Genomic DNA, 24,949 nt, shown 5'->3' on the forward strand with positions numbered 1-24,949 from the left:
ATTTCGACAGCTATCCTCCAGCTCCTTCGCTCATTGGCCCACGAACCTGTCGGTCTCTACGTCACGGCGCTCGCATCGAATCAGCGCCAGCCGCCCCCTCACGGGCGGGGCTCCAACCGCCGCTCCGCACTGTGATTGGTCCCCCCTTATGCCACTCCTTTTATATAAGTGTGTCACCGCTTTCACGTGGAAACCCACGGCTACTGCCGGCGTGAGAGAAGCGAGAGCAAATCACTACGACGCAGCTGCCGGTGAATGAAGCAGTGGCGATGGTTGGCTCACAGCGGCTCAGAGCGGCCGACTGTTATCTAAACGGTTATACAAGTGTGCGTATGACCAATGTGGCTGAAGTGCGCAGTCATTCGCCTAAGCAGAAAAGTTCCTTGACTCTCCTAAAATAATGTGATATAACCCAAGGTCTCATTGATCGCGGCTGTTACCTAATTACAGTCACCCTTACATAAAAAAGTGGGAACTTGTCGCTGAAGCTGCTTCTAAGATATGTCGTAACACAGAACTGTGCAAAATCATCTGACGATGACGTATCAAGATATAAAGGCAGGTTTTGTTCTTTTTTTGTATTTGTTTGTTTTTGTTTTTCCTGTTTGCAGACTAGTCACATAACTCAAGCAGTAAAATTAAATAATAAATGATAATTATATTTTGGTGTGACCACCGTTCCTCTCAGAGTTGTCGTTCCTTCAGGTAGGCATACACACAGGTCTCTTCACTTCTGTCTCTTCATATAATGACAGGATGATGTTGAGGTCAGGGCTCTTTGGGGAGGCACACTCTCTGCAGGACGACCTGTCCCTCTTGTGGCTGAATGTAGGTTTTTTCTGCCTTTTTTAAAAAAAAATTTTTTTAGATATCGTGGACTTGGATACTGAGCTATAGGGGAAAAAAAAGAAAAATAAAAAAATAAAAAAAATAAAAGAACAACAACAACAACAACAACAATAATAATAATAATAATAATAATAATAATAATAATAATAATAATAATAATAATAATAATATGGTTGTCTGTCCCTGTGTGTTGGCCCTGCGACAGACTGGCGACCTGTCCAGGGTGTACCCTGCCTCTCGCCCTATGACAGCTGGGATAGGCTCCAGCGCCCCCCGCGACCCTGAAAAGGATAAGCGGAAGCGAATGGGTGGATGGAATAATAATAATAATAATAATAATAATAATAATAATAATAATAATAATAATAATAATAATAATAAAGTGTTGAGGTGGCTCAGGAGATAGGGCAGGTCACCTATTAAGCTGAAGGCTGGGGGTTCACTCCTTGTCTTCTCCAGTGCCAAATGTCCTTGAGCAACATACTAACTCCAAGTCTCTCTCTGATGTGAATTTGTATGAATGGTAGATAGAAAGCATAGAAACAAGGGAATGTGGCATGATTTATATAAAAAAGTGCTTTGTGTGCTCAGTTAGAATAGAACAGTGCTATATAGGAACCAGTTTATTTCTTATTTAATAATAATGCACCTAAACATTTTACAAGTCCTCATTTTTCACCAGCCATTTTATTAGACACACCCATTCAACTGCTTGTTAACATAAGTATCTCAGTCATGCAACTGAGCACATTTAAAGCATGTGGACATGTTCAGGATGACCTGCTGAAGTTCAAACTGAGCATCAGAATGTGGAAGAAAGGTGATCTAAGTGACTTTTAAACATGGGATGGTTGCTGGCAGCAGATGACCTACTCTAAGTATTTCAGAAACTCTGATTTTCCTGGTTTTTTTCCACACATCCCTAGGGTTTACAGAGAATGGTGTGAAAAAGAGAACATTTCCAGTGAGTGGCAGCTGCGTGAAAATTTCCTGCTGATGTCAGAGGTTAGAGAGGAATAGCCAGACTGCTACAAGTTGACAGGAAGGCAACAGAAACTCAAGCACAGACATGTTAGAACCAAAGTATGCAGAAGAGCATTCTCTGAATGAACAGCATGTCCAGCCTTGAAGCAGATGGACTAAAGCAGCAGAAGTCTGGGTCTGCTGTCTGGGTCTTCTGTCAGCTATGAACAAGAAACTGAGGCTACACGTCACAAAACAGAAGACTGGAAAAACATTGGTGATCTCGATTTCTGATGCAACAGCCAGACGAAGAATAGTATGAACATTCAGAATTTGGCATAAGCAACATGAAAACATGGACCCATCCTGCTTTGTATCACTGATTCAGACTGGTAGCGGTGTGATGGTGTGTGGGATGCACTCCACAGCCAATCTGCGTATTGTCGTTAACCATCTTTTGATGGCTACTTCCAACAGGTAGCACACCATGTCACAAAGCTCAACACATCTAAAACTGGTTTATTTAATATGACAGTCATATCCAACAGATCACCTTTAGGATAAGTAGGAACAGGAAATTAATCTCTTGGATGTGCAGCAAACAAATCTGCAGCAACTGAGTGGTGCTATCACATCTTTATGAATCAAAATCTCTGAGGAATGTTCCAGCAACCATAGGAAATCTGCACCATCAAGAAATGGGGATTTTCTGGAGGTAAAAGGAGGTCCAGCCCAGTACTAGAAAGGTGAACAAACTGGTGGTACGTGTAGCTTGTACTCATGCTGAAAAGACTCTTGTAAATAAAGTATATCTATATACTGGTTCTTACATAGTAATTAGTCCATTATACAGCAAGACATGATTCAAATTTTACATACATAAATGCATAAAATGTTCATATTGCCCAGTAACAACTCTTAGCACAGTCAGGAGGAAGCAATTCAAAATCATCAAAGTTAAAATGTCCCTTCAGGGGTCTCTTTTGTACATCGCTTGTGGTTGTTGACTTGTCTTTTGCCCCAAAGTCTTAGTGGTCGAGACCAACATTCATGTTTACCCTTCGCTTTTGCTCCAGTTACATTATAATTTAACTTGTAAATCCTTACAGTTAAACACATTTTGTGGTTGTGTTGATGCTTGCACTGTGATATTATTTCTTCCTGTTCTGTGTTTACAGTAACGTATCACAGGTTGACTGTGTGAGGCAGTGCCAAGTTTTAAATGTGTAGCATTGGAGTAGCTGGTGTAGCAGGCACTTACATTTGTTCCAGTTGCCACTAAGTTGTGTGTGTTCACTTGACTAGAGGCAGGAAAAAATCAGTCACATAGTGGCTTCCCACATTCTTCTTAGTGAAGCTTGGTGACATATTGGAAGTCTTTTGTGTTAACTGTCTGTGGGTGTATCAAACAGCTCTGTGATTAATACTGAGATCTCAAACTAGGTTGCATGAATTTACCCGCTTTTTTTGTTACTTGCACATTATTCATTTTGCAGTATGCTTGCCATGAGAGTAGAGTATGTTGCCTATGGCCCATATTTATGTACAGCCAGTTTGTTTTTCTACAGTTTGCTCCTGTGTGTGATATCGACAACCGATTATGTTTCAGTGAACTAATCCAACTGATTTATGTGAAGCTATCTCTCATCCTACACTGAACTTCTCATCATGTGTAAGAGGCTGGAGCATATCCCAGCTAACCTCAGCATGAAGACAGACAGACACATTACACACACCTACAAGTGGTCTGTAGTCTCCACCTGGCCTGCACTTCTGGAAACAGAAGCAGCTGGAGGAAGCCCACACAGACAAAGGGTGACACGTGCTGCTCATCTTTTCACACAGAGTGGCTAACCATAAAGCTACCACGCAGCACTCCCTCATATTCCTTTTGTAGTACAATTTAAGCTAGAAGGCCACTGATCATACATGCATTCACTGACGCAGGTAAAATGCAATACGAAGTCATATTTTGCCTTTATCAGCTGCTCCCTCTAGGGGTCGCCACAGAGGATGATCTGCCCTCTGGCATCTCACCCTTTCCCTAGCATCCTCTTCTGTCACACTAACCCTCTGCATGTCCTCCTTCACAGCATCCATGAACCTCCTCTTTTATCATCCTTTTTTTCACTTGCCTGGCAGCTCCATAACGTGTCCCGGGTATCCACTATCCCCCCTCTGCTCATGTCCAAACCATATAACTTTGTCTCAAAATGACTGAGTCCCGCTGATTCCCATCAAATTCTGCCACCTGTCTTTTTATCAGTGCCACTATCTCCAAACCATACATCATAGCAGGTTGTAAACATTCCCTTTCTGCTATCCTCCTGTCACAAATCACCCCTGACACTCATCTCCACCCACTCCACTATCTTTTTTTACCTCTCTTCTGTGCTGTCTGGTGTTTTGAATGGTTGGCCCCAGGTATTTAAACCCCTCCACCTTCACTGCCTCTGCTCCCGCAGCTTCACTGTCACAGTGCTAGTGCTAAAAATCCTACTGGTCAACAAACGCCGCACCTCATGCACTATTCTGACCTCTGATCACCGATTCAGAGACGTACTGTGAAGCACCAAGTTGGTGATAGCACAAGGTATAAATAAGGAAGCACTGTAGAAGATCTCATCCCATCACAATTTAAAATCTGAAAGTTATGTTGTTTTGTATTCACAAATACAATCAAGAAGGTTTTGAACATCTATGATTGTTGGACATCATTGATCTCAAGATTTGTAAAATGATTGCGTGGTGCACACATTTCCAAATGAGCCAGCCTGGTCTAAACCCTTTAAATAAAAACCAATAGAGCACATAAAAGTTTTTTGAGGTATACTTCTAAACTTTTACTGAAACCAAATCAAAATAGTTGTGGTCTAACTTCCGGTATCATTCAGTTCACCATTATCTGGGTCCACAGATCATCTGTCTGTGCTTACACAGAAAAACTGTTTCCATATAAGGAAGAGAGCAACAGATGGCAGAAAGAACTAGTCAGATTTGGCTTGTGCCGCGTGGTTTGTGCTGTGCAGAAGGCTGAGCCGGGCAATGCGAAAAGGCGAGAAAGTGGGCGTGCCAGACATGTGCAACCTCCCAAAAACAAAGATGACACCCAGACTCCAGTCACATCCTCTTTCATTCACACATTCGTGCATGACGAATGTAAAAAGACAGAAGGTCGATTTATATTTACGAAGAAAGAAGCTATTCAGAGAGAAAGTCTTTCCATTTAATCCATACAGTATAAACTAAAGATTGAAAGTAACAAAAAGTAAAGTAAAAGTAAAGTGACCCTGTGAAAACTCAGATAGACTCCCCACAATCCTGCATTAGGAAGATGGAAGAAAATAGATGGATGGATGATTAAAGTGCTTCCAGTGCCACTGCTGCAGAGCTCCTAAACGTAAACCTACTAATCCACTGCTACGCAATCAGTGACGCAGGCATCCTAATATTTCACTGAACTGGGATTAGTAATACCCATGTAAACCGCTGATGGCTGACAAACATTATGAGACATCATGATGCAACATAAGCAGCTCCCTTGTTTGATCCCTGGATGTAAAAGAGTGAGACTGACGCAAATCAGCCCATCGGTCCACGGTGCTGTCAAGGCCTCCATAAAAACAAGGGCATCCCCGCTATGTGGGGGTGGTGTGAGACAGCCACTGCATGACCATCACAATCACTCAAGGCAAACAGTGAGTAATTTAGGATCATACAAGTTACTGTTGTAGGCATGTGATAATATTCTATTACATAAAGTGATCTAAAGGAATCCTGATAAGGTCAAGAAATGAAGTCTGACAGTGGCAACTTCCTGAGCTCCTATGGTCAAAAGTGGCTAATAAACTTCTAGCTGAGCCTGTGGAAGATGCTGAGACCCGAGGTCATGTTTTGTTTTTTAAATTTCAAAGACTTTTATTGGTAAATAAATCAAGTATATGCAGAGAGTCAGGATTTACAGTGCTGACTCTTCTTTGTAACCCCTGTAGTTCTCTGTGGAGATCCATTCCTGCCATATCAACGCTCCAAGCTGATCACAGTTCAATGATTAACCCCTGATCCTTGGTCCCATTAAGATCTGGGTAGTTTTCCGGTCTGAGATATTATTTTGCAGATCTCCGAGCCTCTGTGGTGTCATTCGTGCCCCCATGATGACATGGTGTTCCACGATGCTTGAAAACACACAGACTGTAAATTTAAGCAGGTTATTTTGTTACATAAACACAACATAAAATGCTAAATTTGATGAAATCCGGTCAACTGAAACTTCCTTGATTCATATACATTCAGTTTAAACCGAGCACATTTACCTTAATAATGAATTGTTTGAATTAATTAACCTTTGATTTTAAATATTTGACTTGCATGTTAAATAAAATTGTTATTTTGAGTTTATTGAGGGTGAAGTTTTATGTATGTATGTATGTATGTATGTATGTATGTATGCATGTATGTATGTTGAGCATATGCTAAACATTTATGTGGCAATTGAAATTGGGTTGTCAATTTATTAGGGACACCTCACTGACACAATTGCCTTTCAAGAAGGTTGTTGTTTTCTTTTTTTATTAGTTCTAAAATCATCTGATAGTGCTTCCTAAACTTTGTGTTCACTTTGGTGAGCTCTGCCGCATCGCATTAAAAAGGTTCCTGGTTCAAACTTTAGCTAAGGCATCTCTTTATGACATTTCCATGTTTCCACTGCGCCTGTGTGGAGTTTCTCCATTTGCTTCTTACTACAGTCCAAAGACAGCTCAGCAGAATAAAGTGCTGTATGACGGAATAGTTTAACGCTTACCATCAGACTTGAAATGCCACTCCATGTCAGTCTTTGAAGGCGACAGGTTGTGTTGCTTTTTAACTGCACTGTATTATACAGAGAGGTGTTTCTGTTATCAAAAGGACCATCCATGTAATGAGCTACACTTCAGCAGCACCTTAAATTTAAGTCTGAAATTAGACCAGTTCTCCAAGAGGGTTAAAAATGGACATTATAACCTTCATGAAGGAAAGTTTATTCAGGCAAAGCTGCATCAGGTTCGACCAAGTGCCCCAGTTTAGCCACCTGTGTGCAAAGAATAAAGCAATGTGATACAGTAAACGACTATCAAATAAAAGCAGTGAATAAGTTGAAAGCAAACATACACCAAAGCTATCAGTATTTTTATTGACACTGTGCCCAAGGTCCTGCTGTGGTCTCAATTGATAACAGTTATATTTGCTTAATGTAGGGCAGTAAATGGAGACACAAATGCATCTAAAACGAGTCACTTACTCCTTTAAGTCATGACCACATCTGACAAAAATCTGTCTATTTAACTGACAGGACAAACTCATAAAGCCTTCTTTTGTTTATCCCCCAGTTACAAACTAAATAATATGCTAGGAATTGATTATTTATTAACATGTATTTAACCAGGAAGTGAAACTTTTAAGATCAAGTGTTTATTTTGCATGAAAGATTCTAGTAAAATCTCAACCTGAACTAGGCCTATGGATGCTGTGGCAGCAGGAGGAGAAAGAATCGTACACTTCCACAGGACTAAACTGTCGACATATCCTCCCAGTCCGCCCACTCTCACATGAAGTGGAGCTATTTCCACAGTAACAGCAGTTTGAACTACGTCACTAGTGCAGATCCAGAGAGTAGAGGCAGATGATGTGGGAAAATTTTACATCAGCGTACATATATTGGCAGCACTATGCGGCCAGCTCCCACTCACACTATTTTTCACTTGAGTGGTCCTGATACTTTAAGAAAATTCAGCTGATGGTTAATCAGAACTTATAGATGTGTCTTTTCAGAGGTTTAATAATGACAAGACTACAGAGGAGATGTCAGAGAAGGAAATTCGGAAAAGACTTGATAATACCGCAATGCTTGAAGACACGTGAGGACACTTGTGACAAAAACACACCGTCATCTATCAGCTGGTGAATTACACCCACTGCCACTTCATTAGGTACACCCATTCAACTGCTCTTTCACGTAAATATCTGATGAGTCAATCACATGGCAGCAATTTACTCCATTTAGACATGGAGACATGGTCAAGATGACCTGCTGAAATTCAAACCAAGCATCAGAATTTTGAAAGAAAGATGATAAACATGGCATCGTTGTTGGTGCCAGACGGGCTGCTCTGAGTGAATACTGCTGATCTACTGGGATTTTCCCACACAGTCATCTCTAGGGTTTACAGAGAGTGATCAGAAAAACAAAAATTATCCAGGGAATTAGCTGAGTGGAAATGCCTTCTTCATAGGGGATATTGTGTTGGCACACTTTGGGCCCCTTAGTTCCAAATGAGCATCATTTAAACACACATCAGCCTACACGAGTATTGCTGCTGTCCATGTCTATACTTTTACAACAACAGTGTATACATTTTCTAATTGCTGCTTCCTGCATGTCCCAAAGCTCCAATGACCTCAGTCTGGTTTCTTGAGCGTGACACAGAAACAGTCACCAGATCACAGAATAATACAGCACCTTTTGGGTGTTGTGGAACAGGAGATTTGGATCATGGATGTGCAGCTGATAAATCGACAGTAACTGTGTGATGCAATCACGTTAATAAGGAACAAAATCTCTGAGGACTGTTTCCAGCACCTTATTGAAACTGTGAAACAATTACTTAATGCAGCTCTGAAAGAAAAGGGTGGTCAAACCCAGTACTAGCAAGGTGTGCCTACTGAAATGGCATGTGAATTTATACATGAAATATACTTCATTTCCCAGACTGCTCTTTGTATATTAATGGCAGGTTGCAAATTTGCCGTTCTTTGTCACAGACTGTTGTTCAAAGACAAAGTGAAAGAATCAAAAATCGTTGTCATACTGCTTGTAGAGGATGATATGCAGAAGCATTTGATTTGCTTTCACTTATCATTTATACAATACATCCTTTGGAACGCTACTTATGGCTGTAGAAACAGCATACAAACTTTTGGGCTGGCATGAAGCAGGGAATCGAACCAACAGGAAGACGAGCAGTCCGACCATCTCAAATCCAAGCAAACAGATTTCTGAACAGAAATTTAGCAAATATATCGTCATCCCAGCAGCAACATATGAGCAGCTTAACTATTTTTAGTCATTACCATTTTTGCTGCCATATCTACAATCTGCTTCTCTGATGTTTCTCATACCATTTATGGTAAGTTGGAGGTTAAAAATTTGATTTGACCACCTGAATTATATGTAAGGTTTTGGACCTAATTTAAACTTTTTGCCAGGAGGGCATTAATCTATCCCCTTCTCTCAAACTGTCTATAGTATTTTGTTTTTGGTACACTAATTAAAGACTAAAGGCAGGTCCAGTTTTTTTTTCTTTCATTACTGATCCTTCTTTATACTTTTCATACATCAGCACGTCTCCATTCTACAGCTGGTCAGTCGGAAGTGAGTCAACCTGTGGGCATGAAGGAATCCCCCTCAAACCAGTCCCCAGTGCTGCACGAGAAATACGCGCTAAAAGCAAAAAGTCTTCTCCTCGTAGGAGGCATGTAGGACTACTGCACGTTGTATCCAGTCCAAAATAGTTGAACACTCCGAGTTACTCTTATGACTGTAAACGTGGCATCCCCTTATAGTGCTCAGAGCCCAGGCTGCCTCCGCCTGTGAACGTGCTCCCTCCCACACGCAGTTTGTCAGTGAGGTGTAGGCGGGTGTCGATACACTTATACGAAAGATATGCAGCTCTGCAGCAAATGTGACGTATGCAACAGTTGGCACCGTCTTTTCGTCACAAGATGCATTATAGCTGTTGCCCACAATCACTAAATCTGCTGTTGGCAAATTGCATCAGCCAGCTCAGTGTCATGCCAAACTGGTGGGCAACTAATTTTCCCCATGGGAGCCACACTGAGGGACTGGGACTGTTGTGGAAGACCGCAGCAATAAACTTGTTTCTGCTCATTATTCACTTTATCTCTTTATAAACTCTTTATAAGCTTTGCAGCTCCCCGGTCAGCTCGAATGACTGAGATCAGGTGCTCATTAACATTTTGAAAGTGGAACAAAGTTGGTGATGCTGGGTGGATACACAGCTGTTTGGTGCTGAAGTGGGGCCCTCAGTATTTGTCTTTCATTCTGACTAATCCTCTGAGTGTGATTTCTCTCCATTTAACTGCTGTGTTTAAATCCTTGCCCAGCAATGAGACCTCCAATTGTCTTTTTGTCATCTCTTCCTCTGTCCTCTGCCTGACTGCCAATGCCCACTGGACTTGTTCCCCACTCAAATCAAGCTGCGCATATAATTACTCTGCATGTTTAAAAGAGCAGCTAAGTAGAGAGTTAGACTCTGTGTGTATTTAACCTGGCTTTTTTATAATTACATTCAAGAAACCGTCTGTTCTTTTTGTGGCTGCTCATCTCATTCACTGCTCCTGGAGACTGGACCAGGAATCACACACACACAGACGAGGAGAGTCTGATTGTTTGGAAAGATTTATGTTCAGGGGTGGATACTAGAAGATGTTTTCATTTCTAAAAAAAACAGTCAGTAAACATAATTGTTATGTTAGGAGCATTTTTCTTGCTTTTCTTATAACCCCTGACTGGCTCTTATTTGTCATTTTGGACACTGATGTGTCAAGGAAATGTGTGCAGATTTATAATCCTAAAAATATATATATATTTTTAAGATTTCTAGTCTTTAATTTAGTAATATTTCACGCCTAACCGTCAAACATTGTAATGTTCTACCATAAGCAAGGCTAACAGCCCTAAAATGGAAAGATTTACTGCACCAGAAGCCTGTAGACCAGGGGTGGGGAACTCCAGGCTTCAAGGGTCGGTGTCCTGCAGGTTTTAGATGTGTCCTTGACAACACAGCTGATTTAAATGGCTAAATTACCTCCTCAACATGTCTTTAAGTTCTCCAGAGGCCTGGTAATGAACTAATCATTTGATTCAGGCGTGTTGACATGGATGGATGACTAAAACCTGCAGGACACCGGCCCTCGAGGCCCGGAGTTCTCCACCCCTGCTGTAGACCAATCCCAACATCATTAAATCAATCACAGACAAGAACAAACAGCATTGTACTCCTTTGTATTTTAAGCAATTTATAATTTAAGCAATAATTTTAGTCACTAATATAGCTTGGAGTCTACCTAATCAAGCATCTTTACTTCTGCGAGTGTTTGGAGCTCAAGATTAAGCCGTTACAAGCTCTAAAAAAATGTATTCATACCCAGTATTTCACACCATGTCAGAACAACAGTACTTTCTTACTTTTTTGTTCATGGACTACAGCAATCTGTATTTAAAAGTATCACAGCCCGGAAGTGTTTTTATTACACTTTTACTGCACCAGCAGTTCTCCCAGCGGCGCTGAAGCGAGTCCGACCTTCAGCTTAAAACCTTAAATATAAAAGATGGGCCAGACTCGATGTGCGCCCACACTGTCAGATCACAGGACTCACCGTGTGCTGGTGCACTATTGCTTCTTTGTGACTTCTAAGTAAATGCACTCATTAGAAAAGTGGAGAAAAAGGTGCCTCGGTGTCCTTGGATCTGCTGCCATCTGTGAACAAATTCCCTCCCACATACTGTTTGACAGTAATGTGTAGGTGGGTGTTGTTTTCTGCTGTAAACCCATTAGAATTTCTCTAAATGCGACATGCCGCTGGCTCCTATTCAGTATGCGCCGCCTTACCCACCACAGCATACATGTGCCAAACAATAGTGTCATTCAGAAAATCTTCACTGTATTTTAATTATCTTTTAAAGCAACAGATGAGTTTGCCTTGTTATCAAGCAATCTACATCATATTCTTATTTTAAAACTATCCTGTGGCATAAAAACACTTAAAGATACGACATCTGCACACTGGCTTTATTCCGAGGGGCAAAAAGTTGCACTACAAGTAAAAATTCCATTATAAAATAATGATAGTACAACACAGTCTGACTGGATAAAACAGTCATGTCTTTAATGATCGTGTTCAGTAATCACTCACAGCTCAGGCTGGAAAAACTAAGTTAAGTCTTGAATTTAGTAGTTCAAAGAAACTTCTCTAACAACAGCATCATTTCCTGGAGATGCTGATAAGAAGTGCACAATGAGTATTTGGGGGATTTCTTGATTGTCCAGTCTTGCTCAGCTCACACCACAGCATCTCAAGGTGGTTACAGACCAAAATTGTTGTTTCTTTTTCTTTAAACCATCTGTTCATTTATTTGTGCACCCCAGGTCAATGTCATGTTGGATGACCCAGTCTGTAGCATAGCGCCCTGACATTCGCCCCTAATATTTCTTGATTTAATTTTAGCTCCCTCAGTGCTAAGCCAATGGTGCTTTGCTGTTTGTATACAGCAAACATAATCCTCCTAGAAGTCATATCCAAAATAATAATGAAAACACTTGACTCCAAGTTTAATTTGGAACACATAGGACTCTATTATTAGTTTAGTAAGACTGCCTTGGTCCATAATTACAACTCAGAAGGAGATCCTGTCAGCCCTGAAAAGTTTTCAACCGTTTTTCTGGGAACTGCATTCTTTATCTTGGCAAGAAAGCCGATCATAAACAGACCGACCACGTGGAGAGTTCTGAATGAGCAGATCAGTCTATGTTAGCTTATTTGTAGTACACATTCAGTTACATGGTATTTGCACCATTGTGGTGCACTAAGAGCCTTGTAAATTCTTACTTGTATAGCTGTGATTGTGGGCAGTTTGCTAGGCAAATATCGCCCTCTGCAGGTTCAACAGGAAACACTCAGGTGTAACTTTTTTTGTAGTAGCTAACAATTACTAACTATAAACAGGCCATTCAGGTAATACAATCGTTTATTTTTCTATAAATCTGTGCAAAATTTAAAGCACACAATAGCAAGATGGCACCCAACTGTGGCAGCAATATTTTAGCAAATAAATGAGAATCTAATACATTAACATCCAATCAGCTTTCTACTAATACAATCATCTCCTCTCACACAAAAAAGTGCAGATTAATTTTCTTAATGCCACTATGGCCTAATCTCAGTTTCAAAGGGATAGCCTCAGTTCCCTCAAGCATTCATGTTTGTTGGTGTATTAGTGGGAGGAATAGGTGTGTGTAACATTCATGTTTGATTAAAGTTTAAAACTGAGATTTGCAGTGTTTTCATCTATTGTAATACTGTGGTTGACGACTAACATGTCAATAAATCGGGAGGCAACAGGCACAGCCCCGTCCATGAACGATACTAGATTCTGCTAGTCGATGACAAAGAGTTAGTAAAATTCTAGATGTCAGTCGTAACCACAGGAGTGACTCCGTGAACGAGCAATGTCGGACCAAGGTTTCGACTCAACAGGTCCACCTGATGCAGGTAGGCACGGTAACGGCTTCTATCAGCTGGGGGGTGTGGCAAATACAAGAAACGCACAGCTGGCTGAGGGACACCATGACGGCAAATCATATCATTGACGGCACAGATGTACTCATCTGTAAGTTGAGAGGCATTATTGGGATATGTCTGCTTACAGTCTTCTCTCTCATCTTCCTCATTCTGTTCAGCCCTTTCTCTTTGCCTCTGCCAGTGTAGCGCCACCACCTCATCCCAAGCCACCATCTGCACCTGAGCTGAGATCCTTAGATCCCTAAGCATACCCTGGAGCTTTGCTTCCTCCTTTTCTTGCAGACTGTAGCCAGCCTCCATGCACAAGAAGAGTCGGAGTCTCGCCTGGTTCCAGGCACGGGAATCGTGAAGCACACAAGCCAGCTGGAGAAGAAACAATGAGCAGATGCCAACATAACTATGGCTGTCTGGCTGAAGAAGATTCATAGGCCACACATCAATGAATGGCCCGGCCACACCTCTGATCTTTCTTCCTGACCCTAAGACTCTGTCCCGGTTGAACTGGTCGAAACACCGAGCCAGAGTCACATTCTTTCCCATTTTTACAGCATCAGCAATCACAGAGATGTATTCCTCTTCCTGGAGGTCTTTGGGGTCCTCAGCACCTCGCAGACTGGGAAAGAAGGGAGAGCGTTGCTCTCCAGGGACTTTGGTTGGACAGACCGTATCAAATCTATGGCCTGTAGACAGGAGAATATGACCTTGGAGGTGGTCATGAGGAGTGCAGTCATCATAGAAACCCAAGACAAGGGTGTTGGGCCTCATTCCACCTAGAATCAAAGACTTGTATCAACTGTGCTTTGAATAAGAAAAATATGAATGATAAAATGATGTATTATATTGGAAATGCTGCCATAACTACTGCTCAGTGACAGACAGGACCTAATCCTACAACAGTAAAGGTAAAGCCACCTACCAAAGCCTGAGATGAAAAGCAAATTCTGAACGCCGTGTCGGACGGAGTCAGCCAGGGTCAGGTTGACAAACGCTTTGATTTTCAAATGATCCACTAAACAGAGCCAGGAGTCATATCGACTCTGCAAAGGATCAGAGGGCAGCTCATCTGCACACACACAGAGGCACACACAATATAACAAGAATCAGACTTTCATAGGGAAAACAAGCAAACTTCTGTTTTAACACTTTTCCCTCTCACTGTGAAATCTCGTTAACGTTAGGATTCATTAAAACTGATTTACACTCAGAAATAACAGCTCTTTTCATCAAAGACTATCACTGAGGTACAAATATCTCCCTCTAAGACCTAAAGTACTCAATAATCCACTAGATCGGGCTCCAGCGTACACATTTCTTACCCAGCAAGCCCAGCTTTATGTGTCCAAGCACATAGAGGCCGCTCTTCTTCAGATCATTAATGAAAGTCATGAGGCCTGTACAGCTGCGAGGGTTTGCAACCATCAGAAGCACCTGGGGCCTCCAGAACTTAACATGGTCCTTTCGCACATCCAACATCAACAAGTACTTACGCACCTTGGTAATTACAGAAAATAGCAAATAATGATTAAATATAAGTGATTCATGCATATTTATGTCACATTTGTGATTCATGTGAGTGAAAAACACTTTATGCACCTGGTGGAAGATGAGGGCCTGGCTGATGTAGCCCCAGTTGCTGATGGGCCCCAGGTAGTGGATAAGCATCAAGAGCACCAGCATAAAGGCTATGCTGGCAAATGCATAAATTGCATTGATCAAAAATATCATGACCAGGCAGCCGAGGATGCCCAGAGTGCAGGTGTGCCATGTAAAGAAACGGAACGAGGGTCTAAATATAAAACAAGAAATAAACAAAAATGAAAGAACATGTATGAAAATGTTCCATTTTGGTTTTACCTGTGCAAATAAAATCTAAAGCAGAAAGGTAAGCCACTGCCTTATGCTGCACTGTACCTGAAGTTTGGTGCAGAAGCCCATTCAAGAGCCAAACAGGCCAGGTTCACAGCAGCATACACCAACAAGAAGAAGATGGTTACAATACCAGCAATGGTGTTCAATTTACCTGCAAATAGCACCATCTAGTGGAGGCGATTGGAAAAAACAGGTTTTAGTGAAAATTCAGAGTGGCTTTAGCAGAAAATCTCAAACTGATATGCCATTGAGACCAAAAATTCTCCTGTTTTAGTCCAGAAAAAAATCCAGTCAAATGATACCAAGTGAACAGGCTTTGACATGCACCATTAAAATGCAACAGAACAATGTTTGCAACAATAAAACTCACTATACGTCGACTATGATAGCTTTGAACCCCCGGCTGCCTCGACACCACAAATTTAAACAGCTACACTGTATCTGAATTTACAGGATAAAATTTAAAATACAAAAATCCTTTCACTCGAGCTAATGAGCTGAAGTTAAGCAGCATGGTACTGTAAGAATTCACTTATTAGTTTGACAACATTCAGCTCCGTCTCCCTGCCAGAACCTTTCAAGCTGTGAGTCCTCTTCACTCGACAAATGAGCGAAAATCTGAAGCTGAGCACAATGATGCTCAAAGTCTTTTTGCATCGCTGAGCAGCGGCTGAAGAATGAGCAAAGTTAAATGAGCTATCAGTTTGTCTGCTCTTGATTTTTCCTTCCTCTGTTCCAGCTTTCATTTACAATCATCTGCAGACAGCACTGCACCTTTAGCAAACAGTGTATGACGTCAGTGCTGATGCAGCATCACTACACACATCCTAATTTATTTTTCCCCACCTGTATTAGAAACAGAAGACAGGGTGGAAGTGGAAAGATTTTCTTTTATTTTTTAAATTACTTTTCTTAATATGCTATTACTGACTTTTTCACTAGTTTCCTCAAATTTTATTCAGGGTCCATAATTCAGACCAAGAGAACAAGATCCCTTCAAAATGTGACTTGGACACTTTAAGTCTGGTTAACCTTTGAATCTGAGCCTTCTGCACTTTGGCAAAGCTACAAGAAGCTCGCCAAGCTTCGCCTAGTCACAGTTGCCACTGTAAACATGTTCATGCATTTGAGGGCGTCTACGGTTTGATGGCAGAGCCATACTTGGCAAATGGGCAATAAGCTGGTCCACTGATGTGCATGACATTGGTCTTAAAAGTGTTAAGGTACAGACTGAGTAGCACTTTTGGGTCTGTGCAGAAATTATTTTGCAACTTCAATCGTGTCTTCAAGAAGGCAGATGTTATCTGCAAAATCGAGGTTCTGAAGGATAACAGCTGCATGCTGGGAACCTTCTCTTAGTGGGGCCATCAGTACTGCAAAGCGTGTCGAGTGTAATGATATAACTTTAAAGGTGCAAGTGACTGTAGGGGGGAAACTGTACTCCAGCAGGGTCTTCAACAATATATTACAACTGATCTTCAAGGCAATAAAGCATGACTTTGTTAAGAGATGTATTCTAAAACACTTCTTTAGCTGAGAATCAGAGAGGAGAAACACACAGTTTTACTTGTTGCTTAGCAAGGGCAGCTCTGAGCTCTCGCACGAGAGTGAGGGCTCAGGGACTCGCACTCTGAGACTGCCCTGGTCTTTATTTCATACATCAGTGGGTGTTTATTCCTTACATTGGAATGTGGAGGTAGGTATATATATATATATATATATATATATATATATATATATATATATATATATATATATATATATATATATATATGTGTGTGTGTGTGTGTGTGTGTGTGTGTGTGTGAGACCCCATAAACGACTTCCCTAAACCTGCTGGTCTGGAAAATCCAACAGTTCATCTAAATGTAAAAAAGGCACTTAGACTAAAACTGACATAGCTACGTTTAGGCACGACCTTTCCCATGCTCCCAGGATGTGGGTGTGAATGCCAGAGCACTCTGGAATGCACACAAAGCCTTTGCAGACTATTAAGGATCGCATATCCTATCACTACTATATGTAAACTTATATTATTAAAAGATTATACTGACTACTAAGTACAATTTTCTATTGACAGACTTCCTTACAGGGGCCGTGGCCTCTTCCAGGACTCTGGGTTGTCAGAATATGGGCCAATGTTGATCATACTGATGTACTAGTTTGAGCAGAAGGTGGTTGTAAGAAAGGGTGATGGCAACTGCAGTCTTCAAGAAGGGTGAGGTTTCCTCTTGTTAGTACACGGACTATACCTGACAGACCTCAACATCAGTGGAGAGAAGTTTTAGAAAGCAGTATTTTCCAAGTGTTGGGTCTTCCTGCACCTTTATATGAAAATTTCTTCAGTTTTCTTGCCAGAGAGCTCAAAAACTAGTTTTCAAAGTGATGAACAGGCTGCAAGACAGGCTGCCGTCTGTGGTGATGTGAATGAACTCTGCAGTGTTTCCAGTTAGTAGTTAACGAGCATGTCCTACGAAGAGGTTATTAGCCACATCTGCCACCCAGCAGTCTTTTCGTGCCATCCTAAATGTTTCCAGGAGGAGCCCCATCACCTACAGGAACCTACTGAAGATCTTGAGTGTCACCCGCAATCACTGACTACCTCATGATGGCCATGTGATGCTTTAACATGTGACAACTGGGGCTGCCTCGCTGTGGGACACAGATGTTAAGAGGTATTGTGGCGGACCATCTCTGACGCAAGAAACTGATTGAAGAGGACGTTAGACTGCAGAAAGAAAACCTGTGTGTCATGCTGAACTGAGGTGTTTGGAAGGACTTCATAGTATAACCAAGAAGAATTGGAGGATGATGTGTCTGCCCTTTACCATTCATCTATTTTCATCAGGTATTTTGAATTGGTTGCTGTATCCTAGATTACTGGGTATGTGTAAACAATCAGTGTAAGATGGCTCAGCCTATAAGCTAATGAGATATCTGCTTTCAAGGCGAGACTGTCTAAACTTCAAACACAGAGGAAAATGCAAACATATGATGTGATACTGATATCCTACCTGCACAAGCAACCAAGAGACAAGCACTGAGACCCAGGGGTTTCCACTTTGAGAGGTTTTCCTTGCCAGAGCCAGAACACCGCCTGCAGAGATTTAGACAACTAACAAAAGCAAAGTCTCTCTGTCTGTTTCGCTCATCGTCCCAAATCCAATAAATAACTGAGTCACACGAGGACTTTTTTTCCTTTTGAGAAAGTCAACACCGCGTGCCATCTGTTGTCAAACGAAGCTTTCCAGATTAACATGTCTCCACTTGGAAAATGACACATGATGAAATTAATAACAAGTGACAATTTCTCACATTTGAGATGGAGACCCAGCTCAGCAGATGGCTGAATATTAAAATGTCGACTCAGCTACAGAAGACCAGATGAATTGGATATGCTTTTATATAATCCAGATCAACACTTCACAGCCTGATCATTAGTAATTAACTCCTTTTTATTACAGGAAAGGTTAGCATCCACATCTGATGGCTTCTTATAGGAAATTGTTAATGTTAGAGACAAGAAATCCAAATTACAATCATCAGGCAGCAAAACGCATGCTCAAGAATCTCACCAAACAGGTCGTCTTTGGACAGGGCGTACAGCACCCTGGAGGCTCCAATAAGGTTACTCATTGCTGCAGACAGGGCCGAGGAGTAAATGCCAACTGTGACCATGGGTGGCAATATATTAATGTCCCCCAGGAAGCTGTAGTCTCTTTGGAGAAGATAACTAGGAGAAATTGGGAAAATATGACATGTGAAACTAGTTGTAAAGTCTAAAAAGTTTATTAAATTTTAATTATATAGTTCTAATTCACAACAACAGTCACCCCAAGGTGCTTTATATTGTAAGGTAAGGATGCTATAACATTAGAAAGAAACAATCAGACGACCTCCTGTGAGCAAGCACTTAGTGACAGTGGGAAGGAAAAAAATTTTTTTTGTAAAACAGACAGTTTTGTTTTCACAGATCCGACTCTGAAAGCAGTGACTGTCAACATCTTAAACAAGAGTAGTTGTTTATACTTGTTTCAGAGTATCTGTGTGTGTTGTGTGTCTAACCGGTCACAGGACCATGCCGCCAGCAGACTCAGCACATTATATGTGATGAAAGTTGTAAAAACAGCAGCAAGACTTCCTCTCGGGATGGAATAGCCAGGGTTTTTCAGATCACCTGAAGGAGGAAAAATAAATCAGCATCCATGTTGAACACATTTAAACATAGAAACATTAAGGTTTGGCCAAACTCAGACCTTTCCCACATTATACACGGCGTGCCGAATCTGCGCCTGGATCCAAGAAAAACCTGCAGTTCTAGAGATGCGTTAGTCAACCCATTATTTTGCTCTGCAAGCAGGCGATTACCTACAGCTTAATACGTACACTCTCACAGCATATTTTTCCATTTTTCCTTTCAGGCTGTCAACAGTTGCTGGTCAATACAGTGCTGTGAAAAAGTATTTTTCCCCTCACTGATTTCCTTGCATGCGAGTCACATTCGCATGTTTTATTTCAAACAGAATTTAACAATAGACAAAAATAACCAGAGTAAATACAAAATGCAGTTTAAATTATTTCCTTTATTAAGAGAAAAAAATGCTATACCACATAGACCCATGCAGATTTGATGAATAACTTAATTTGATGATCTGTGTGACAAAACGAAAAAAATAAATTTGGGAGGAAAATACTTCTACACACCACAGCAGCTTAAAAAAAAAAAAGTGGTAAATTTTAAAAACCAAATGATTAATATCAAATAAAGTACAATAACTACAGGCTTTTACTCTCTGGCCTATGGATCCTCTGACAGGACTTTCTTTTATGGCTTTTGCGAGAATTATAGCACTCAGCATGTTAAACTTGTTGTTTTCATCATTCCTGAAGTGACATACAGCTAGAGAAAGCCACCACTGCTTTCCCTCGTCTTTTTTAATGAAGTTTTACCTGACATGTTGGACCCTGCCATGATTCCAGTGCAGCCGTTGAACATGACCGCAAACACTCTGGTAAAACTCATCATGGCACCAGTGGTGTAGTCCACCGTGTAGGCGGCTAGAGGGAGTAACAGGAGGCTCGACTGTGTCATTTATACAAACAAAAAGGATGTTTGAATGTAAATGTCAGCATTTTTTACTAATTCAAAGCGTTATTGGAAAACTGGATCTGTAATTGCATTTTTCTGTCTCCTTACAAAGCAAAAACTAAATAAAAGCCAATCAACACATCTGATGACGTGTCCAATGCTTACAGAACAGGTTTCCCTCCAGCGTGTGCAGCCTGAAGCCTGTATAATTGGCAGTGCTCATGCTGGTGGTGTTCACTGCAGACGTGTGTGACAGAGTCACCACGGTGGGCCCCAGAATGAAGAAACTAATGAAGATCGAAGCCAGGACCGTCATGACTACGATGAAGATAATGAAGGTGGCTTTTGCATAGATGTGGGCTCCCACCTGTAATCATAAGCTGGTAAAGTTACTCCACTTAAATATTAAATATCTACACATTGTTTCTATGCATGAATCAAAAATTCAGATATAAATATTAAAAGAAAAGTATAGCTTAAAAAATAAATTTGGAACAGTAATAATTGTTGATTTAAAACATTCAAATTCCTCAGTTCTTTATTTGTTTAGCTCTCATACAATACAGTAAATATCTCAATAATCTTAGAATATATCTAAAAGAAGGGCAATGAAAAACTCCAATCTCACCAGACACACAATGAAACACAGGAAAAGCAGGGCGGTGCCATAAAGCAGAGACCACCAGTATCCCGACGGCAGCATATGATGGTGACCTGCAGCAGCTGCAGCCCCCTCTGAGTGACAGTAAAACAGAGTTAGTGCATAAACAAGCCAAAACATCTACATGTCCCATCTTGTCCTAATACACTTCACCTTCTGGGACCCCGAAGGTAGATGTAATAGCCTCGACCAAACCCAAAATGTAGAGAGCACTACTGCAAATGTTGGCAAAGAAAAACATGATCCCAATGCTGCCACCAAACTCTGGACCCAGGGCTCGGCTGATCATGTCTGGTGGTCCAAGTTGAGGAATTTCTGACTTGAGGGTGGCAGTGGAATAATTAGTTTTCCCCTGGGGGGTCTTAAAGGACTGAAATGACCTAAAGTGTTCAAGTGTCATGAACATGGATGAATGCTCTAAATTAGAATGAAAGTTTCTTCAATGCTTCACTTCTAATCTCCTGAGAAAGAATACAGTGGACCATCATTACAAGAAAAGAGAAAGAGCTAATGGTCTACGACTGCTGGAACTGATCATGTTAATAAAGATGTATTTTTTATTGCATCTCAGGACTTATTTAAATAGTCTTCGATTGTCCAGTTTTAGTGAGGCTGTGCAAATTGTTGCCGCTTTCTGATCTTGCGTTCTTTTTGTCCTCCGTAAACCTTCGAGATGGTTGTGTTAAAAAAAATAAAAATAAAAGAATCCCAGCAGCAGGTTTTGAATACTCAGACCAGCCTGTCTGCCACCAACACACATGCAACATTCAAACTCACTTAAATCTATTTTGTTACCCATACTGATGCTCGCTTTAAACTTCAGCAGGTTGTCTGAACCATGTTAAGTTACTGCCAAGTAATTGGCAGGACAGTTATTTGCTGTCGTAAGCAGTTCAACAGGTGTACCTAATAAAGAGGCTACTAAGAATATAAAGTTTGAAACAATATTTAAAGGTAAGCCATTGCATCGCTTAAAACCTAATTTATCAATTATTGGCAGGCTTTAGGATTATCATGTATTATTTAATTTTGAAAGCATCTGTGACCAAAATGGGAAGGACTTACAAGGGATCATTTCTTCATTTAGAATAAAAAACATGAGTGGGCCAGTAGGAGAGCAGCAAAGCTCAAAGGAATAATACTGATTTACTTTTGACACTGGTGTCTTTTTTTATTTGAATTTTAACCATCTTTTATCTAGCCTGCATGAAAGTACACATGGACCAAAGCTAAGACACGCTTTAAAAGGTGCACAACTCAAGACAACTTGCTGCCATCACACAATTAAGCAGCCTAGTGTGGCTGCATTCTCTTAGCTATCTTTTCCTGAATATGAATGACATCTCTTTCACGTCTTCCCTTACATAACCTCAAGACATTTTCAATCACAGTCAAGAGAAGACCTTTGACTGCAGCCAGATTCTAAAATATAAAATGCCAAACACTTGGTCTCAATACTTCCCCTTTAAGAGGCAGCTAAAGACCTGAAAAGAAACAAAGGAGATGCCTGTGCAGCTAGAGGATATACAGCAATAAAGCAAATCAGAGGGAAAAAATAAGTGTGTTAATGAATTCATAAACAAGGTGTGATTTGAAAGGCCACTTCCCTTTCTAAGCAATAAAAGGATACAGTAGGCACCTCCAGCATCTAGAGCTCCATTGGTGGAGATTGCACAGATGGAGAGCACAGTCATTGTGATGATGAAGTAGGCCACCAGGAACATGGCAATAAAATGGTACAGCCCTGCTTGGCCCACAACAAATCCTGTAATAAGCAAGTAACAGCACATCTTTCACTGAACATCCTTTTTTTTTTTAAATCACTTTAAACCTTTGAGCATCACATTTAAAAAAAATAATAATAAAAATGATTGAAACAAGTTTAAAATCTATCAGACGAGAAATATCAAACATTTGCTGCAGTTTGAATACTCACAGCTTGCAGTAGTAACTTCTCCAAACTCAGCGCCCTGATTCATAAGTACGGGTTGGACTGTTTTACAGGCTGACGTGATAACTATCAGAGCCTGACTACACAGCTTCAGTATCAGTCTATTTTCTAACATGTAAGCAGAATTTTCCTCAAACAGTGAGCGTGCAGTGCAGAGTGGAGGCCCGAAGTCTACTCAGATTCAACAGATCTTTGAATAGCGAGCCATAATCACTTCAGCTGCATTTGTGTCACTGGGACTAGATTACCGTATTTCCCGATTTACCTTTTTTACGCATCCAAATAATACAAAACGCTGCAGCCAGACTTCTAATATGTTTCAGTAAGCAAGCCCAGATTATTCCTGTGTTACTTTCCACCTACTTCCACTTGATTTCAGAATTTGAGTTCAAGTAGTCATACTAACCTCAACACCATACAAAGTGCTATGGTCCAGACTCTCAAATTCTTGCTTTTTGCAGGATTTGCTAACAAGCTCTGAATTTAGTAGTTAGGGGGACTGGGAATAGTCTCCCACTCCAGCTACGTTTAGGTGACTGTGTTTAACCTCTCTGTTTTTAGGATCTGCTTTTTACCTGTGTTTTTGTTTTTAAAATATGGTTGTGTTATTTATTGTCATTTTTGATTATTTACTACGATTTTTCTTTTTGTATCTTATTTTGTTGAACAGCACTTTATGACTATATGTCTGTGGAAAGCATTTAATAAATGTAATCACTGAAAGTGCTTAACCAACTTAGTAGACAACCCAGTGTAAGGTTTATGCCACAGCTGCCCCACATTAACAATATTGGTAATGACCAAAATCAGCTTTTACATTTCTGTAATGGTTAATCCACCAGTTTACACAAGCGATTTAATGGAAATATTTTAAACACTAAAATTAAATAATTATTGTTCTCCATGAAGTTTCAAATTACCTTTAGAAAGTAGAAAATAGTAAAGCACTTTAAAAAAAAATTAAGTTGCCAAATTACAGTTATTTTCTTGCATTATTGAAAGACAGAAAAAACAGAAAAAAATAGTTTGCGGTCAAATGTTATGTTCAATTGATTTCCTATTCAGTCATTTTTTGTTTCAAACAAGTTTTTTCAAACAGTTCAAAAACATTTGTGTTTTCTTGTTTTGTATAAAAGGTGTATCATATATCATAATAACACACACGGGTCTTCAGACAGCTGCTTTAAAAAAAAGGTCCAGGCATTTGTAAAAGCAGATGAATGAGCAAGGAAGGGTATGACCATTAGCACAAGGTTAAGTTTAATCAGCCCACATCTCCCCTGAATATCCATTAAAAACACCATCTAGATGATTAGTTGGATGACCTATAAAATCTTGAGGCCCAGGCTATTTTAGTGAAATGCCTCAGGTTTAAACCCCTAGAGGCGTTTGGTATTTTATAAAGTTGTTTCATAAAACAACTTTATGGGAGTTTTTTGTTTTATAAAGTTTCTAAAGGAGAACAAGCCGAGAACCAAACCAAATCAATTCCCTAGTTTGCACCTGTGGATCCTCACAGAGGGCCATAGCACAGGTGAGGCGTTGATGTCCAGAGAAAAATGAGGAAATAAGAGTTAACCGGTGATATTACTGAACTAATCGTCAGTATCAAGTTAAACTCATTTTTAATTGTCCATAACTGATGGAAAAAAAATGGGTGTGGGGAGTAAAATATCTCCATATTCTGGAGTCGGACATGAAAGATTGAAAACCACTTATTTGGCTACAAATAATCCACTGAACACGTGTCAGGACTCATTTTTGTTGAGGTAGAGACTTTATTTTTCAGTCTTTTTAAGATCTCCTGCTGATACTCACCAATCCGCAAGAACACAACAACGCTGAACATGGACAGTAAAGTTGGAATGACGACTCCAAACAGCACCCCGAGCTTCTGAGGCGCCCTATCCTTGGATCGTCCGGGGTGTACCCCTCCTCCGACCCCGGTGCGTTTAGATCCATCAGACGGCTCGCCGCTAGTGGTCAGTCGGTAGTGTAATAAAGGCGTTTTTTCTGACATCGTAGATTATCAATAATAAAGGTAAGTGCAACTTTATTTAAATAAAAGACCAGTTCTATATTGTTGTTATGGTGAAACGTGCCATCCACGTCGAGAGCCGCCATTTACCTCCACGCCTCACCTGCACGAGCCCTTCACCTTGGGCAGGTAATTTGCTAATTGGAGACAAAAATGACGTTGCTTCCTGCA

The 24,949-nt window shown here is 40.6% G+C and overlaps 1 protein-coding gene across 4 annotated transcripts; it reads right to left on the bottom strand.

Annotated features, from left to right (window-relative positions):
• Positions 1 to 12,632: 12,632 nt before the first annotated feature.
• LOC146687710 (solute carrier family 12 member 9-like) lies at positions 12,633 to 24,910 on the bottom strand. 4 transcript variants are annotated; one of them, XM_085439935.1, is made up of 15 exons: positions 24,715 to 24,910; positions 24,559 to 24,675; positions 22,420 to 22,554; positions 20,943 to 21,080; positions 20,757 to 20,863; positions 20,294 to 20,495; positions 19,990 to 20,097; positions 19,105 to 19,216; positions 18,615 to 18,772; positions 18,054 to 18,136; positions 15,082 to 15,206; positions 14,764 to 14,956; positions 14,487 to 14,661; positions 14,087 to 14,233; positions 12,633 to 13,940 (listed from the first exon to the last, which is right to left on the bottom strand). In XM_085439935.1, the coding sequence occupies exons 1-15, from the start codon at positions 24,758 to 24,760 to the stop codon at positions 13,054 to 13,056; spliced, it is 2,733 nt and encodes a 910-aa protein (XP_085296061.1). In that variant the 5' UTR covers positions 24,761 to 24,910; the 3' UTR covers positions 12,633 to 13,053. The 4 variants fall into 4 exon arrangements, with proteins under 4 accessions (XP_085296061.1, XP_085296063.1, XP_085296062.1 ...); XM_085439937.1 differs by having other exon boundaries at positions 12,633 to 13,290; positions 13,360 to 13,940; positions 20,757 to 20,851; positions 24,559 to 24,910; XM_085439936.1 differs by having other exon boundaries at positions 12,633 to 13,305; positions 13,360 to 13,940; positions 24,559 to 24,910.
• Positions 24,911 to 24,949: the final 39 nt, after the last annotated feature.

Source organism: Copadichromis virginalis, linkage group LG18 (genome assembly GCF_057382275.1).
Source record: "Copadichromis virginalis isolate Kocher_CV1m ecotype Utaka linkage group LG18, C_Virginalis_male_GT1.1, whole genome shotgun sequence".
Lineage (NCBI taxonomy): Eukaryota > Metazoa > Chordata > Actinopteri > Cichliformes > Cichlidae > Copadichromis > Copadichromis virginalis.

Bases quoted from the DNA above. Each gene is read 5' to 3' on its own strand.
- LOC146687710 (XM_085439934.1), bottom strand. From the start codon at position 24,760: ATGTCAGAAAAAACGCCTTTATTACACTACCGACTGACCACTAGCGGC. The intron at 19,217-19,989 runs GTAAAACTTCAT...TTCCTCCTTCAG, and splicing joins GGCAGGGTCCAACATGTCAG to GTGATCTGAAAAACCCTGGC. The intron at 15,207-18,053 runs GTAGGATATCAG...CGCCTCCACTAG, and splicing joins TCTCTTGGTTGCTTGTGCAG to ATGGTGCTATTTGCAGGTAA.